Raw genomic sequence first — 19,335 nt, forward strand, 5'->3', positions numbered from 1 at the left:
CGTTTAAATTATCTGAACCTTTGTACTAGGAACAGGGCCCAACTGTGACGAATTGCTCTGGGCCTAGATCTCACTGCTGGAGAAGCCGTTCTTGACCTCTTCAAATCGGCTCAGTGCTTAGAGTGATCTACCTGAGCAAACAACCTCCTCTGACACTTGACACCCTGCCTTTCCAGTCTATCTGGGTCAGTGTTTAGATCATCCAAACAACATATTGTACTTTGCATTAGGACCTAGGTATCGCCGTGACAATTTAGAACATGGCGCCCAGCGATTCATTTCGGAGCTGGATTTCACTGCTGAAGAAGCCGTTCTCAACCTCTCCAAATTGGCTTGGTGCTTAGAGTGATCCACCCTCGCACCCGGGTTAGTTGGATGGGCATCAGAGCTTCTCTGTCCCATCTTCTCCCCTCCAAATTGTTCACTCCAACCAGCACATGGGAGTGTGTTCAGCTCATGGACTGCTATGGTTGAAGATGAAGGCTAACTCTCCCTCCCTTGAAGGATTGGGCAAGTTGGCAGATGAAGTATGATATAGGAAAATGCAAAAAATGTCTATTTATAGGAATCATAGGAAACCAGGGTGCTTTATGAAGTGCAAGAGACTTTTGTCTTATTATTCAAAGAGTCGAGAGTGTCTATGTACATGAGGTTGCAAACAATGAACATATAGACAAGAACAGTGTTTTTGTATTTAGTACAGAGATTGGCAAATAAGAGAGGTAAGTCTGGTGAAAATCTACAATTAGAGAGCATAGTTTTGTTTTTTTAAAATCCAGGAAAGGAAGGAATTAGGAATTGTTGGATCCCTTCTCAAGATGAGTGGGTTTTCCAGTTAGTAAGACAATGTTAGGCCTATGTTAAATGTAGTTTAGCAGAATGAGAGATTTTAATTGAAATTTATGCCTTCAAAGAGGACTTGACTGGGTAAGTGTCGAGAACCTTAAAAGGAGGCATCAACTTGATATGGGATGTGGGACAGGTAATCTAAAACAATGAGGTTAGTGAATGAGGTTGCGACTGCATTGGGAGAATTGGGAAGTGAAGATGGATGGACTTTAATGGATGATTACGAGGATTGGATGGATGGGCTTTGATGCAGTTGTTGGGACGATGAATTTCCCACTCACTTGCAAATTTGAATTGTCTAATTCAAGGGGTTGTGCATGTTTAGGCATTGACCGTATAAGAACACTGATCAGTGACTTCTGGGCATTGAGGAAATCAAGGATTTTTGGGAGGGTAGAATGCGTATACAATACAGTATTCTTTCTAATCTCAAACAAAATCCCACCTCTTCAGAACCCTTATTTCAAGCAACAAAATCCAAATATTGTCATCAAAGATGATCCTGCCTGACCTGTTCTTGTCCTATTCATGCCCTTTCCTTCGTGCTACCTAATAGCCTATGGGTACCTCTCTCCGCATTCCAGATGTATTGGAGAGGCTGTGCAATTGCATAATTGCTGGGTATTGTGAACTGTTTTCTCTTTGTAGTTCATGATATCTCACCTTGTGCAAATATGTATTGTAAATGACCTGTCCACAGGTCTGAGGGAGTGGTCCGTCCAGAGCAGATGCTCTGTTTTGGGCAATGGAAAGGCCCTCCTGTACCTGGATGGGAGAAGGAGAGAGATAATGATTAGGGGGCAGTGAGTCAGGGATTGATATTGGATAGCTAAATTTACAGGGCATAAAATAACAAGAACATTGAACAATGATGACGGGTTCTCAACCAAACAAGGGAGAACAAGAGGCAAAGGGCCTTGAGTAGCAATACAATTTGAACACCAGTGAGCTGGGGAACTGGGCTACACATTTCTGTTTCTGGAATCATGTACTGGAGTGCACACGGATTCCAGTGATAGTGGAGGAATACACATGAATAATTTGGATGAATAGCCAATTTTTTTCTGTGCTTCAGATCTGCGCATCAAGTGTGAATATTGATTCCCTTAGCTGGCTGAGTTGAAGAAATGCCAGGATGTTTCTGACACTAACCTTGGCCATGGAGATCATAAATCATGAGGTCAGATGGAGTTGCCTGAGATATTGGTTTATGTTCTAGTTTGGTACATTGGCCTTAATAAATCAAAGTATTGAGTATAAGAGTTGAAATGTCATGGTGAGGTTGTGTAAGGCATTGGTGAGACCAAATTTGGAGTATTGTGTGCAATTTTGGTCACCGAATTACAGGAAGGATATTAATAAGGTTGAAAGAGTGCAGAGAAAGTTTACAAGGACGTTGCCAGGACTTGAGAAACTGAGTTACAGAGAAAGGTTGAATAGGTTAGGACTTTATTCCTTGGAGCGTAGGAGAATAAGGAGAGATTTGATAGAGGTATGTAAAATTATGATGGGTATAGATAAAGTGAATGCAAGCAGGCTTTTTCCACTGAGGCTAGTGGAGAAAAAAACCAGAGGACATGGGTTAAGGGTGAAAGGGGAAAAGTTTAAAGGGAATATTAGGGGAGGCTTCTTCACACTGAGAATGGTGGGAGTGTGGAATGAGCTGCCAGATGAAGTAGTAAATGCGGGCTCACTTTTAACATTTAAGAAAAGCTTGGACATGTACATGGATGAGAGGTGTATGGAGGGATATGATCCAGGTGCAGGGCAGTGGGACTAGGCAGAAAAATGGTTTGGCACAGCCAAGAAGGGCCAAAAGTCCTGTTTCTGTGCTGTAATGTTCTATGATTCTATTTTAAAGCCATCTGTAGTTTGTAAAGCTGGGATGGAAGGAGTCCAGGACCCTTTGGGAAAGCACAAAGCTCATAGTATAAAGAGCAAGGCAATAAAAATAATTGAATACAAACACCACCCTGTGACCCTTCCAACTGGCATACCCCAGGGGCTAGCTCTTATAGTTAGCCCAGACCCTCTATTCTGCTTCTTCATGTGAAGTACCCTGGGTCCTGAGGCAGAGAATTCCTGCCCTAACTTTTATACCTTGGAAGTGTCCAAGGGTGACAAATTCTTTATCTCAGGGAGCAATGCTGGGAATGGTCTACACGAGTCTGGCTGCTGTGGTTTGGTGATTGCTTATTTAATCCGCGTCCCAGTTAGGAGCCACTCACCCGCAGTGTTTGCCTCTCCTTATCTCTCCTTCTCTTCTCTTCAGCTTTCCTCTGAACATGTGCCAAACTCCTCAGGACATTCATCTTCTCTTCATCTGATAGTAATACCATGTTCAATTCATTGCGAAGGCCACCTATGCGAGGCTACAGAGATAACAGTAATCCCTCAAACCCTCAACACAAATGACCAGAGGAAGACTAAGTTATGGCAGAGTACATAGAATACTCCAGTATAGTCCAGAATGTTGTGCTGACCTTTTAACCTACTCTAAGATCAATCTAACCCTTCCCTCCTACTTAACCCTCAATTTTTCATTCATCCAAGGGTTTTTAAATGCCCCTAATTCTTCTACCATCACACCTGGCAGGGTGTTCCACACACTCATTGTGTACCTCTGACATCCCCTCCTATACTTTTCTTCATTCACCTTAAAATTATATCCCCTGGTACTAGCCATTCCACCCTGGGAAAATGTCTGGCAATCCCCTTATCACCATGTACAACTCTATCAAGTCGCCTTTCATCCTCCTTAGCTCCAAATAGGAAAACACTAGCTTGCTCAACCTGTTCTTTAATCCATGCAGCATCCTGGTAAATCTGCTCTGCGCCTTCTCAAAGATTTCTACGTCCTTCCTATAACGAGGCACAATGTCAGCATAGAGGGTATGCAATCTGCCCCCTCTCCATTGTGAGAGCCTCATACTATAAACAGTTTCTGCCTATTCTCACACCCTCAGCTTGCATTTCCCCGTCCCACCACTCTGCTATATTTATGTGACTCTCACAACCGCTGGACTAAACACTAAAGTGGACTGAGATTGATGGTGGATAGAACCACAATCAGCAAAAGAAACAGTTTGCAAAAATGTCACACTCCCAGAGAAATATCACTAGTGAGAGATGTTCAATAGATGGATACGCTTTACACAATTCTCTGCATTTTGTGTGGGGGCGGTTTATTTTAAAAAAAATTAGTGGCTGTGGTTAGAAAATGCTGTGACCATGGAAACACCAGCATCAACATTTCAACATTTCCAAGGAGTTAAGTGAATGTGCTACTAAAGGCCATAATATGGTATAAAATTAATGATTACCAAGTGAGACCTGGGGTTAATGAACAAGAATCAGCGGCTTGAGAAATAGTGGGTTGAAATTCAAAGCAAAATATTAATGCTAGATTCGCAGACATTACATGGCTGAGGAATTTCACACTGGGTTTCGAGTCCCATGCTGGAAGAGGTTGTTAATTTCAGCCCACCCAGAATCACCTTTCTGCACAATGTATGCCTAACTTTGCTAAAACCATTCAACACAGACGTGAAAATGTGTCCCCAATAAACAGTTTGCAATGGCCTGTAGATCTGAATAACAGAAACTGAGAATTTAAAATGGTATTGAGTGAAAGTACTGGCTCACACCATGAATCTATACGGGAAGTGGTTTGACTATGTGTAGAAACAAGGGAAAATCTGCAGATGCTGGAAATCCGAGCAGCACACACAAAATGTGGGAGGAACTCAGCAGGCCAGGCGGCATCTATGGAAAAAAGTACAGTCAATGTTTTGGGTTGAAACCCTTCAGCAGGACTGGAGAAAAAATGCTGAGGAGTTGATGCACCATCAATAACTCTCTCTGAGACGTAAAGGCGAGATATCGGCTTTTATTGACTGGAAGAAGGAACAAGCAGTGGTTGACCACCATACTACATCCTGGAGACAGAGAGGCCGGGCTCGGGCCTCAATCGCCTTTATACAGGGGTCTGTGGGAGGAGCCACAGGAGCAGTCAGCGGGGGCATGTCCAGACAGGTATATGTAGTTCACCACAGGAGTATCACAGCAGGAGCAGCAGCGAGAGAGAGTTTCACAGAACTCCTGTCAAAGGGAAGATTTAAACTTCTTCAGGGTGTGCATGCCTGGAAGAGACTTCGCAGAGCAGTAATCAAAATCACAAACGAGAGAAAATCTGCAGATGCTGGAAATTCACAGCAGGGGAGCAGTGAGAGAGAGTTTCACTCTTTACAATGGGGAAAATGGGTTTGAATTGGAAAGTAGGATGAATGATACTGCAAAATGGGAAAGAAAGAGGGAAGGTGAAATTCCTCAAGAGAGTGAAAATAAACATGAGATGGTTTGGACTGGTGTTTCTTTAATCTGGACACTACTAAATAAGAATTAATGGGGACAAAGCAGAACAGAAAATGCTGTAAGGATTAAGTGGATCATGTAGAATCTGTGAGAACAAGAAACAGTTTCAGGTTAGAGACCTTTTGTCAGAACTGAGAAAGGAAAACAAATATTTTTTTAATTCTGGCGTCTTCCCCTTTCCTTTCCAGTCCTAAAAAAGGGTCTCGGCCAGAAACGTTGACTGTTTATTCATTTTCAAAGATGCTGCCTGACCTGTTGGGTTCCTCCAGCAGCTTGTGTTGATTTGGGTTTCCAGCATCTGCAGACTTACTCTTGTTTAAAATAAAAAGATGCTTAGGTTTCAAAGAAAGAGAGGAAGGATTGAGTAAAGACAACACGTGACAGGGTGACTTCAGTTCAAATGGATTAATATGACAATTTGAAGTTGACTATGCTTCTTTGTCTGTGTTGTATAATGTAAGACTGAAGATATGCCCAATAGGACAGAATGTACTCATGGAGAGAGCAAAGCTGAGCCAAAATTAAAGGTAAATAATTTTCAGTAGCAATGATCAGTTGTGATGAAGACAGAAAAGCATGCTACCTAAAGTTGGAGTGCAAAAGGCTGCAATGTGCTGACATGAACAATGTGCCTGTTGGTGCTATTGAACGCAGTGCACTAAATTGGAAGAAATATAATTCTGTTTCACCTGGAAAGCCTATTTGGGTGTCTGGATTGTGGGAAGGAAAAAGGTGAAAAGACAGGCTTTCCATTTCCTGTGGAAGTGAACAGGAGACCGGTTAGTCATGCATTTCCTTGCACAGTCTATAATAGGATGCAGTTTAGTTGATTTGGAACTTGAACCAGGATGACATACAGTATGATATTAGCTGCATCCATAAAAGTGGTGGAACCTAGATCTCCATAAAAAAGGTTATTGTGAATGATGTTGTGGAGTGACACAGATATCAACACAAAATATTATCTGTGTACTCCATGACCTAGGACTAAGATGGTGAAGATATTAACTCTCACCAGGTCTCTGGCCTTTGAATCAATCTCCTTTCCTACATTTTGCTGCTCTTGCATCAGGTCTTGCTCCCCTTTATACTTGGCTTTCACGGAGACTTGATCCAATAGAATATCCAGTTTAATTTCTTCCTGCTGTGATTGGCTAGAAGAAATCTGTAACATTTGTTCTCCGTTCTGGGCCACAGAAATGGGATCCTTTCAAGAGAAGAAATGCAGACCAACTATAAGCTCAACAATCACAGAGGAGTGTATACCAACCACTCTTGCCTCCTTACCCAGCTTTTAGACACTGCAAGACGTTCTCTGAGGTGACCAATCAGTATTCAGTGATGCCTCTCCTCCCTGGTTTTATACTCTATTCTCTGAGGTTGGGTGAAAGCTTAATCTGCACGACACCAACTCCAATGTCTTCACAGGGTTTGGTATTCGAGGCTGTTCATCATGTGGGAATGACAGATGTGGCTATTTCATAACTTTTGTGCCCACATGCTCAAAGATGGCACCGAATAGCCTTTCTGATTACCTTCTGTACCTGTCCGTGAAATTATAACGAGAAATGTAATGTTGAATCTCTTTAGATTTTTACCAGTTTTAATTGTGGATAATTTAGAAAAGTTAAATGAATGATTCCTTTGCCACAAGTTTTCTGTACATCTATTAGCGCCTCATTATAAATTATTAATTTTCCAATTGTCACAGTCATTGGTCATTATAATCAAATGCTGTTGACCCCAACCAATTGCATTTGGCCATATTGAATACTTGTTACAAAAATAGTTTATCACTGATCCCATTTCCTTATTTTCTTACAATATCGTCATTATGCATTATTAAGCAGACTGGATTGCTCCCAGCTACCCTATGCTAATAAAACCATTGCCAAAACTGATAAAGCACAAAAGGCCCTTTGCTTCCTTGAGTCTTCACTGGCTCTTTGAAATAACTGTCTTATGTAGTCACACATCCCAGTCTTTTCTGATTAACCATGTAAGTAAATCCTTTTCAAATATATACTAAATAGCCTTTTGAAAATGTCAATGGGACCATGTTTTTATCATCCTTTTAGGTGGTGTGCATAATGAATCTTAACCGTCAGGACACTAAATTGTCTTTTCACATTGTTTTAAGTTTTATGGCTGTTGGTTACTGCTGAGGAAATAATTTCTCCTGAGTTACAAAATTAATTATCATTTTGAATAGCTCTTTAAGGTCTCCCCATACTTCCTCTGTATCCATGAAATGGATGGACACAGTGGTGATAAAAAAAAATACTGGAAACACTTGGCAGGTCAGGCAATGGAAAGGGACGTAATTAACTGAGGTCTGGGATCCTTTTGTTAGAACTGGGGATGGGAGAGAGAAACAAGTTAGTTTTCAGTAGGAGAAGGCGGCATGGAAAGGTGGGTAGAACATAGGGATTACAATTTCATATGTTTATAAATAGTTGAGTAAATACATTAATATATATTGTTAGTTGTTATTAGTATGTGTTTATAATTTATTTTTGGAAGGGAAATTATATTGAATGTGTGTTTATCTTTAAGAATTTGGTATAACTTTTGAAGTATTGTACCAGCCACAGATATTAGTTCAATGCTGTCTGCTTCCAATAAAGTATGTTGTTTAGTAGATCATACTCATTGCTTGTCTTGGTAAATAGCAATGCAACCGAGTCTATGGATGCACCAGTGCAGACTGGAGCAAAGACCAAACTGTTGGAGGAATTTAGTGGGTCAAGTGGCATCCAATTTGGGTTAGAGACTCTGTATCAGGACTGACCATGTTACTGAACCTGCTGAGTCCCTCCAGAAACTTGTTCTTTGCTCCAGGTCTCTTGTGTTCTCAATGGACTGACAGTTCGTTTACCAAACAACATCATCACATTTTGCACCATGAAGTTGACCAATGAAAGTTGAGGATGGTTACATCAGCACTTTCTAACCCCTGTTTGAGCAACCTAACCTTCCACAAGGGATGAAGAACAGCTCTGTGCAGGTAATTCCAAATAGGTCAAATCAAACATTAGTCCTGACATCAGAAAGACTGCAAGAACTAGAAGTGCAGAAAAGTGTTGCAAGACAATCTCACAGCAAAAATGGATGTGCCAAAGACCAGCCAACAATAAGAGCTTGAGGCAGACTGGATGAAGCTCACCTCAGACGTGGCAGCAGTGGTGAATTCATCCCTACCATAAACTGGATAGTACAAGGTTATGATGGGGAAGGATCACTGAATCACATAAAATAACCTGGTGCTTGAAAAAAAGAGTTCTGCAGTCTCTCTCCATCATCCAGCAATGTAGATCACATCTCTTTAAGAGCATATCCAAATTAAGTTTATATATGATGAGAGCTTCTGCCTCTACCAACCTTCTGAGCAGTAAATGTCAGGCCCCCCTATAACCCTCTGGTGATTTCCCTTCCGCACCTTCTCTTTAATTTTCCACAAATTACTTTACATCTATGACCCTTAGTTTCTGAACCCCTTGCTAAGAGAACTAGGTCCATCCCTTTTACCCGCCATGGATATTTCATAATTTTATGCAGAGCAACCAAGTCTCCTCTTAGCCACCTCTTTGCCAGGGAGCAACTTTGGCCTGTTGTCATAGTTTTCCTCAGTCCCTTGCTTTTGATTTGTTATTGCTTATTTGTAAGAAGTTTAGAGTAAGTGTTAGGGGGATAATAAAAAAGTCTGCACACAATGCAAAGATTGATCATGAGTTGTCAGTGAGGACATCGTTGTAAGTTCCTGCATCCTCTCTAGTGCAAATTCACATTTCCTGTAATGTGTTGATCAGAACTGAATGCTGCACTCAAGCTGAACTGGTATTGAACACGGCTTTGCTATCTGAATTGTTGCTATACTGTTTTGCATGGAACTTGTTAGGGACTTGGCCTGTGGCTGTATGGAGGCCCACAGTAAGGGAATGCTTCATTAAATTATAGGCTTTTCTTTTATTCAATAAAGCACTGCAGTTAGGTTAAACTGTTGACAGTTTCCAAATATCTTAGGGAGAGATACTGAGGCACAACCTCTTTATCTGTTTTATGTTAATCTTTCTTCTACCTCCTCTTCACTGCGTCAGTTTAGGAAGCTGAACATGGTTGAGAAATAGATGATACGGACTGAGTAATGAATCAGCAGAGCTGGGTGGGAGGCAGGGTTCAACAGATGAATGCTTCGTGTAACTGATGTCACCATGTAACAGTTCCATTTTGTGGGTTAAAAGCCTCATAATACAGATATTTGTTCCTACCAGTTCTCTAGGCTTTGGATCTGCCTCCTTCTCCAGGTGCATTTGATCTCCCACCAAGTCTCCTGGTGCATCACATACCTCACACTTGACATTTGTTGAAGCATTGTCATTTGGAATTACCAGACCAATTTCTTCCTGGCTTTCTTCTTCCTCCACTTTCTGGACTTCTAAGACTGTTTCCTTTTAAGAAACAGATACAAATACGGAAAGCTTGTGAATCTTATCTCGGTCGTCATTCACTTAGTATTTTGAAATTTCACAATGTTTTCCCCTGAGAAAATAAACCAATCAGCCTTTACATCTGTCTCCACTGGACTTTTCATGCACAGATACACACATTGTCCAATTTCATGTGGAGGGAACAGGCCAGTCAAAGTGGTCTGACTAAATGGAATATTCTGAAAAAAATGGCCAGGCAGTGATGACTACAACAACCAGAAACAGCTCTGCTGCCTCCCCTGAAGGTGCTGACTCTCTATCCCCTCCTCTGAAGTTGAAGGTACTGCCTCCTACCCTTGCCCTGTTGCTATGTTCATTTCCAAGTGAATGTGAATTATTCCCTGGTGTGATACGTAAACACTCACCTTAAACGTCACGTCTGGTGAGCTTTGAATCTGGCTGCTGTTACCATGGCTCTGAGTGTCTCTTGGTTGCAGCTCCGAGAAGCCATTGTTTGATCTTCCCGTGACTCTGGCTGTTTTGATCGTGTCACTTGAAGCAGCACCCTCTTCATTTTGCAATTTCTGGATGTCATCCATCTGCCTGACTTGCTGGGGAGTCCCAGATGTCAATTCATCCTGCAGGGATTAGAGAGAAAACACCTCAGGGAACAGGGAATAATCACTTGCAGAAGGAGTAAAGGGAGAAAAATTCCTTGTCTGGCTGAAATAACATTCAGTCAGTAGTCCCGTGAGCTCTCTGAGATTGACCTAGAATCTCTGGTGATTTAGCAAACGTTGCAGAATGGTTACTCATGGGAACATGGGAGGAGACCATTTGACCCATCAAGTAAGGGAAATCCAGCTAATCCTGTTTCCCAACCCTCTCTCCACTAGCTAGCTAATTTTCTTTCAGATCCTTGTCTAGCTCCCTTTTGAATGGTAGAATTAAATCCACCCCCACTATTATCCCTGGTAACTCACCGTGTAAAACATCATTTTCTTTCCAGTATGGTTCCTGGGGATCTTAATAAGAACTCAAAGTCATCCAAATGTATGTCCACGAAGTCAGGACTTGCAGGCGCTGTTTGGAACATGTGTGCATGTGACATTGGGGAATTGTCCACACACTGTTGGAACTTGTAGCCTGGAAATTTTGAGAGGAAGCCACTGGAAAGGTTCCCTGGTATGGAACCCAGAATACTTCAAGTGGAGGAGTACGAAAGTGATCTGCCCTTTGTGAGAGGGCAAGGTCAGATTTAGTGAGCAGGCACTGGAGAGGACTGGATAAAACTGTGGTGGGTGTGTGTGAGGAAGCCTGTGCTTTCCAGAAATTGGGCCCAGGTGAGAGAGCAAGATTCAGATTTGCACCTAATCCCAGCTCAGCCAGCTCACCTGTGACAATAGTAAGTTATCTTGAATTGGTGCAGTTATTTCACTGGAAATGATTGTATCTCCTCTAACCTTGCAGGAGATGTCCATCACCAACCCATCATCCATCCTGTCATGGACTGCAACAGCAGCAGATCCCCAAGCTTGTCCTGTCAGATACAGTCACATGTTTAAACAATGTGTGAGCAGTTTCTCCCATGTAACAAACCATTAGTGCGGACAACAGTCAGAGTCCATTCTCTGCTTCCGAGTTCTCCCTGCCATGATCCCAGCTCCCTTTCCATGACAAATCTAGTACAGATTCTGAACATTCAGAACTTATCTCCAATAAGAAGAACAGAAGAGACAGAAGAAGGTTAGGCCCCTTGTGATTCCTGAATCATCAATAGGAGTATGGATGTCCTTTCACCTCAGCATCATTAAACCCAGATATTTTGTTTACCTTACTATATTAAATATATCCAATGACTGTTGATGCACCATCAATAACTCTCAGAGACGAGAGGCAAAATATAGGTTTTTATTGGCTGGAAGAAAGAACAAGCAGCAATTGACCACCACACTACATCCTGGAGACTGAGGCCAGGGTGATGTCTCCAATCGCCTTTATACCGGGGTCTGTGGGAGGAGCCACGGTCAGTGGGAGGAGCCACAGGAGCAGTCAGCAAGGGGGGGGGGGGGCGTGTCCAGACAGGTATATGTAGTTCACCACAACTGTGCAAGCACAATCATCTTGGATGGAACACTTCAAAGATTCACTAGCCCATCAGTGAAGAAAATTCTTCTCATCTCAGTCCTTAATGGCCAGTCCCTAATGGCTAGTCCCATACCCGGGATCATGATCCCTAATTCTAGACATCCTAGTCACCTTAAGTAGACCACACAGAGTAATGGAAAATAGGCCCTTTAGTCCATCTGGTCCCTACCAAAAAAGAAGCCCCATCCAAACTTGTCCTATTTGTAAGTGTTTGGCTCAGAACCTTCTAAACCTTTCCAATCCATATATTTGCTGGCTGTCTCTCAAAAGTTGTTAAGGTACTCATCTCAACTATTTCCTGTCATGCCCCAAGAATTTTGTTTTTAAATGAGATCACTGATTCTTCTAAACTCAATCTTCCTCAGGATGCTTAATCTCTCCTCCTCTTAGGATAATCGCCTCATCCTAAGGATCGATGTGGTGAATCCTCAGGGAGACCAATATACAATATTGCACATGGAATTTAATATGGGCAATCTATAAATTCAACAGGATACTTCTACTGTTCTACAAAAATCCTCTCCTCACCAATACCTTTCATTCACTTTAAATATTTTAGAGGACTACTGAACTTATTCCATATTTTATTCCATTAGTCATGCTCTCTGCTTTTTATTTAGCCAGCCGAGACCTCACAACTCACGCTGTCACCCCAGCATACTTGGATTTATTACATTTGGTCCTCTCATCCAAATCATTGGTAAAGACTGTAACAGATGGAGCCCAACACAGTTTCCAATGGCATTCCTATAGTAAACAACCTTTTATCCTCAGAATAGTCATTTCAGAATCACCATCTCCAATTGTGACTTATTTTTTTAGAAATCGGAGGTGGCAAAAGAACTTGGGAGTCCTGGTTCAGGAAACCTTTAAGGTTAAGTTGCGGGTTGACTTGATAGTAAAGAAGGCAAATGCAATGTTAGCATTTGTTTTGAGAGGATAAAAGAATAACATTGAGAGAATAACAGAGAGTGAGACAGACATATCATGGAATTACCAATTTGATCAATATCCATCTCTGGTGTAACTAGCCCCAGGAACATGGCTGCCAGGTTGTTGTAGTGTTGATTATTTCTCAGATCACTGTGTAGTGAGCAGTAAGTGTTGATGAGGTCATTCACAGACTGAAACAAAAGATGTGATGCATAAATACATGGAGATCATAGAAGTTTACCAATATAGAGCAAACTTAGAGCAGGGAATCAATTTAGAGATTCTGATAGTGAACTACTATACAAGTGAATCACACTTCAGAAACTCCAATAATGAACTCCAGTAGAGAGACCCAATACAATGAATCACAATTCAGAGACTACACTAATAAATCCCAATAATTGAATCCAGTATAAATATCCTAAGGTAGTGACTTTGAATTCAGAGACCATAATTGTGAATCCATAACAGAGATCAGAATACAGACAATCACAATCCATAGTTCCTGATTGTGAACGCCAATACAGTGAATCAGAGATCCAGCAATGTACCAAGACTCTAACAGTGAAACCAAAATGGTGAACAACAATTCAGGGAGCTCAATGGTGGATTCCAGATCAAACAATCCAATAAACCAACCTTTGACACAATGAATCAATAACCCAGAGAGCTGTGTTAGCTGTAGTCAGGGCCTTGTGCTTTGGCTCTTGAAGTGTCACCCATGCCAAACAGGTCAAAGGGTAGAGACCAGATGAAGAGTCAGCAGCATAATGGGCCGTAAGTGACGCAGAGAATTCCAAAAGGAGATTTTCAGCATGAATCCATTCCACTGAAGCCCCACGAAGAGCAAAAAAGTGTGGTTTTAAGTTGTTTTAGAAGTATCTGGAAGACTGGATCCAATAATTTAAAGTTCAAAGTTCAAAGTAAAATTTATTATCAGATTACATACATGTCACCACATACAACCCTGATTTTCTTTTTCTGCAGGCATACTTAGCAAATCTATAGAACGGTAATTGTAAATTGTAAACATCAGGAACTGTTAACTGTAAACAAATTGCAAATGCAGATATAAATAAGTAGCAATAAATAACAAGCATGAAATAACAATAAAACAGAGTCCTTAAATGAGTGTAGCTATCCCCTTCTGTTCAAGAGCCCGGTGGTTGAGGGGTAGTAACCGTTCTTGAACCTAGTAGTGTGAATCCTGAGGCACCTGTACCTTCTACCTGATGGAAGCAGCGAGAAAAGATCATGGCCTGGATGCTCAGGATCTTTGATGATTGATGCTGCTTTTCTATGTCAATACTTCATGTAGATGTGCTCAATGGTTGAGAAGTTTTCACGCGTGATGCACAGGGCCGAATCCACTACCTTTTGTAGGATTTTTCACTCAAAGGCATTGATGTTCCCATACCAGGCCATAATGCAGCCAGTTAGCACACTTTGCACCACACATCAGTAGAAGCTTACCAAGGTTCTCAATGGCATGCTGAGTCTCCTAAGACTCCTGAAGAAGTAGAGGCGCTGTCTCTTTTTCTTGGAAATAATATTTATATGATGGGCCTAGGATAGGTCCTGGGATAGTTCCACCCATGAATTTAAAGTTACTGACTCTCTGCACCTCTGATCCTCCAAAGATCACTGTCTCACGGAGCTCTGGTTTCCTTCTCCTGAAGTCTACAACCAGTTCCTTGGTCTTACTGAATGAGAGGTTGTTGTTATTACATCACTCGGCCAAGTTTTCAGTCTCCTTCCTTTATGCTGATTCATCACCCCCTTTGACTTATGTTTGAATCCTACCATGACAATTGGGAATTCAAATTCAATTAATTCTGTACAACTCGAATTAAAAGGTAACACAGATATCAGTAATGGCTTCCATGAAATGAGTAAATACTCATCTGCTTCACCAATGTCAAGCAGGTCAAGATCCATCAATGTGATTGACTCTTCACTGGCTTTTTGAAGTGGGCCAGCAAGCATTCTGTTCGAGGGGCAATTAGAGATGGATACTAAATTACACCTTTAACACTGAAGCTCACATTCTGTGAATTAACAAAATGCTCAACACAGTGAAACCTTCTACAGGTAGAGACCCCAATATACACTCCATACACTGGATCCCATACAAGACAGAGAGCCCAGTAAGAACCAAAATCTTAATGCAAAGGACCACAATATAATTACCCCGGTCCAGGAGCATCACACGTTTCTCACCTGCCCCTCCATCTGTTGGGTCAATTGCCGGACTCTGGTCATTTGCATGAGCTGTAGTTCCATGAGCCCCACAATGGCTGGGCTTTGACTCTTCGACTGCACTGTGATCTCCTTCTTTTGCCAGTAGAGAATAAAAGCTTCCTCCAAGAGCTTGGGCTGAAGGTAGCCATTCTTATCCTAAGTACAAGAGATTCTTACATCACACAATATCAGAAACTCACATTGAAGAAAGCTACTTGGGCCCTTTCAGTCCATCAAGCCCTTCACCCCCCCCCCCACAAACTCCATTTGGGTTTTTTGCGACCTCTACTCTTGCCAGCAATTGATGTACCACTTCCTGATGTTAATGACGTTGAACTCCTTCCACAAAATGTTGGATAAATCTAGTGCAGCCCTTATAACCTCTTGAGCATTAGCAAAGTAATGGAAGATATCAACAGTGCTACTTACAACTATCTTACTTGCCAGTGCTCAGAGTGTATACTGCAGTGACCTAATTCCAGCCTTAGTCCAAGCATGGACAAAAGGAGGTCAATTCCGTCTGTGACCAGCAAAACAGATAAATGAAAGTTATGCATGCACCATGTAAGTACTGGGCAATCTCCTAGTGGGAATCTGACCACCAGCTCTTGATAGTCAATATTACCATGCCCATGAAGCCCTGATTTCAACATCTGGATGCCACCAATGACCAGAAACTTAACCAGATAGTCACACATGTATTTTGTTTATAAAAGCAGTTTAAAGGTTCGGTACTCAGGGTTAATTCGCTAAAGCCTTTCCATTAAATCAAAGCGGGACAGGATATTCTCCAACCTCAATCAGAGCATTCAACAATTCCAGCATAAAGCATGTTCTATATATACACTTGCATGCTTGTGAATGAAATATATTTTATTGAAGAAAATCACAGAAGCTTCTTTGACAATAACTCACGAACCTGTGACTTCCAGTACTGGAAGGATAAGGGCAGCATAAAGAGGGAACCCCAACAAGTACAAATCTCTTTGCCAGATTCACACCTTCTATCGCTGCATGGACTTTGGCCATTTAAGGTAGTAGCTTACCACCACCTTTTTAAATGTTGTTAGACATGGGAACTGATTGCTGGCCTTAGGCTGTGGTGCCCATAGACTATGAATGAACAATAACAACCTCTGCAGCAGAATAGCCTGTTAATCCAGCAGCTAAATAATGGAGTCCCTCGAAAAGTATTCATGCACATCGAGCATAGAACAAAGAAACCTATAGCACAGTACAGGCCCTTCAGCCCACAATGTTGTGCCAAGTTTTTAACCTAATTGAAGATCAATCTAACCCTTCTCTCCTAACCATGCCACATCTCAGATTAAATTTTTGACAATGTCTCCCATTAACAGTAACATCCAAGGAATAGAAGATAATTACATGTAAGTTACTTACACCCATGAGGTCTCCTGGTTTGCTGGATGCGAGATTTACCCAATTATTCTGGCTGTTAACAGCAGCATCACTAAATGCCAACTTCTCTGCACAAGGCTCATTAGATGGCATCATCTGCTTGTAAATAAACTGCAGCAGCAACTATTATCAAAAGAAATTTTAAATAAAGGTTGAAGAATTTAAACGACTCTTTGAAGTATTCTGATTATTTAACAGTATTGAGAGCAAAATGATGAGGTAGAGATGAAGTTTCCTCTGCAGTCCCATGATCTTACTCAGAGTAAAGCTGCTTCTGCTCTGCTCATTAATCTGTCAGGCAGACCAGCCTGGGTTAGGTATAGAATCAGAATCAGAATCAGAATCAGAATCAGAATCAGAATCAGAATCAGAATCAGAATCAGAATCAGAATCAGAATCAGGTTTATTATCACTGGCATGTGTGTGAAATATGTTAACTTAGCAGCAGCAGTTCAATACAATACATAATATAGAAGAATCAATCAATCAATCAATCAATCAATCAGTTGGTCAATCAGTCAATCAATATAGGCATAGTTCCTACTATGCAGTCTGAACAAACCTTCCCAGAGCAGCACACAAGAGATTAGAAAGAGAGTAAAGATCCCTATAAACCAAGAAAATACTTTGTGGGTAAATGCAATATGACTCCATGGTGCTCCTATTGCAAACTGACAGTATAAAACAAGACGAAAATAAAAACAAGAATAAAGATACATTATTGAACGATCCTTGGCCTTAAACATTGACCCTGTTTCTCCCCATGGGTGCTGCCCAATCTATTAAGAGCAGAGTATTTTTAGATTGGCAGCACCTGCATCTCTAAGGAACGATGCTTTGTCTTTAGTGTAAGAGTTCAAGTTTAAGCTCTTTCACAATGAATAGGGAAAATGAATTCTGTGCGGATTCCCAACGAACAGGACAATTGACATCCTGAGGTTGGATGGGCAAAGCACATCAAGGATGATGGGGACAGCCTTATATAACAATTGAACCAGAACAATGGACAGGCATTCACCCCAAGAGATGGCTGTACATGGTACCCTAGATATGGATGGACTGTGAATTCCAATGTGCATTCTACCTTAAGGATGGATGTGGTCTGTCCATCAAAGAAATGTACAACTTTAAAACAGCCACTATTATAGACTTTAATATTGTCAATATCATTTATTTGTGAGAGTGCATTACAGTAGATAGAATCATGTTAGAGATGGCGACTTACTGATTGTTCCTCCTGGTGATTTTTACATAACTGTTCTAGAATGATCTTCTGGATGTGGATCCTCCCCAGCAACGCTAATGCCTTGGGGTCATAGGCTGTGATCACTGGCTGCGTTCGTTTCTGATCGGTGATTGTGCAGATGAAATCCTGGAGCTGGCTCATGGCTAACATTTCGTTTCTGCTTTCACACAACCTTGGAAAAAGTTATTCCAACAGCATTAGATATTCAAGTATCATGCAGTAGGACTTGTTCATAAAATACCATCACCTCAATCCTCTCTCTGTATCCCAAAAATTTCTCACTCTTTGCATGCCAGTCTCCTCTGATTGCTACTCTCTCTCTTTCTTTGAACTCAATCTCTGGGCTTCCCTATTGTGGATTCAAATCCCCTCATAATCTATTAATCTACCTCTACCTTTACCCCTACCCCTATATCTACTTCTACCTCAGTTCTATTCATATTCTCTAAGTTTTTAATCTGCATTTGTTGCACATTTTTAACCAATCTCGGAACCACAGCAGGAGCACCTGCCCAACATCCACAGCTTGGATATCTTTGGCCATTCACATTATGGTCTTGCCTCTATACTTGGCCTGATTAACGCTGCAGTGTCTATGATTCACGTACTGTGGGGCTTGAACACTCTTCTTCCAGTCGGCGATACCCAACACAAGTGCTGCAGTTTCAAACGTGTCCTGGTGCTGGGCCTGGCATTGCAGGTAGTGCTGGGAGAGGAAGAGCCGGGTCCTCTGTGCTGAAGTCATTGGTGTGGACAAAATGGAAGACATTTCACGCTCACAACATTGGTGCAAGTCCAGGAGCAGTAACCTCAAACTGGACATTTCTGAGAATGAAAGCAGAAGGTGTTTTAGTGACACAGAGAGATCAGCTTCCGATCTCTGAAACCAAACTTAACCTACCCTTTAACCATGGAATCCATCCTCAATGATCAAGATACAAGTGATACAAGAATGATACAAGTGGTGGGCAAATTTTTGTCAACATCCTTATCAAATGGTAATGAAACAAATGCATAAGAGTACAGAACCTAAAAGAGACAAGCAGATATCGCATTAAGAGGGAGGAGCAAGGTGGGTATTCCTGGAAGAGAAGTGACAGTACTTGAAAAGCACACACCAGAATTCAGAACTGTAAAGATACTGAGAATAAAGGGTTAATGATGAGGAGCATTTGATGGCTCTGGGCCTATACTCACTGGAGTTTACAAGAGTGAGTGGGGAGTCTTAGTGAAACTTATCGAATTTTGAAAGGCCTGGATAGAGTGGATGTGGGGAGGATTTTTCCTATAGCAGGAGAGAACAGCCTCAGAGTAGAGGGATGTGCATTTAGAACAGAAGTAAGGAGGAATTTCTTTAGGGTGGTAAATCTCTGGAATTCTTTGCCACAGGTGGCTGTGGAGGCCCAGTCATTGGGTATATTTAAAGAAGAAGTTGATAAGTTCTTGGTTAGTCAGGGTGTCAAATGTTAAGGGGTGGAGGGGAAGGTGGGAGAATGGAGTTAGAGGGATAATAAATCAGCCATGATGAAATGGCGGAGCAGACTTGATGGGCTAAATGGCCTAATTCTGTTCCTATGCCTTATGGTCTTAAGGTCCAGTCAGATTGCTGGAAAGATAGCATCAGTGGAATATGAAGGAGAGTTAGCATTTCTGCTCATGACACAATTTGCCACTTGTACCAATCACTTTTCCTTGGAC

At 41.6% G+C, this 19,335-nt stretch overlaps 1 protein-coding gene across 8 annotated transcripts in view; it reads right to left on the bottom strand.

The window, feature by feature from the left end:
• The window catches only part of LOC140738827 (uncharacterized), a 36,401-nt gene that overhangs the window by 5,954 nt on the left and 11,112 nt on the right, over positions 1-19,335 (bottom strand). For 4 of the 8 annotated variants that reach the window (XM_073066727.1, XM_073066725.1, XM_073066726.1 and 1 more), the window contains 11 exons: positions 18,246-18,462; positions 17,617-17,809; positions 16,374-16,514; positions 14,952-15,128; positions 12,796-12,922; positions 11,045-11,190; positions 10,076-10,288; positions 9,492-9,671; positions 6,239-6,430; positions 3,078-3,221; positions 1,513-1,614 (listed from right to left, as the gene is read on the bottom strand). In XM_073066727.1, coding sequence (XP_072922828.1) covers positions 1,513-1,614; positions 3,078-3,221; positions 6,239-6,430; positions 9,492-9,671; positions 10,076-10,288; positions 11,045-11,190; positions 12,796-12,922; positions 14,952-15,128; positions 16,374-16,514; positions 17,617-17,809; positions 18,246-18,462 — 1,832 coding nt within the window. Of the gene's footprint in view, positions 1-1,512; positions 1,615-3,077; positions 3,222-6,238; positions 9,672-10,075; positions 10,289-11,044; positions 11,191-12,795; positions 12,923-14,951; positions 15,129-16,373; positions 16,515-17,616; positions 17,810-18,245; positions 18,463-19,335 lie in introns of those variants that run through there. The other 4 variants (XM_073066728.1, XM_073066730.1, XM_073066731.1 and 1 more) reach the window with 4 other exon arrangements.

This window comes from Hemitrygon akajei, chromosome 14, assembly GCF_048418815.1.
Source record: "Hemitrygon akajei chromosome 14, sHemAka1.3, whole genome shotgun sequence".
In the NCBI taxonomy this organism is placed as follows: Eukaryota; Metazoa; Chordata; class Chondrichthyes; order Myliobatiformes; family Dasyatidae; genus Hemitrygon; species Hemitrygon akajei.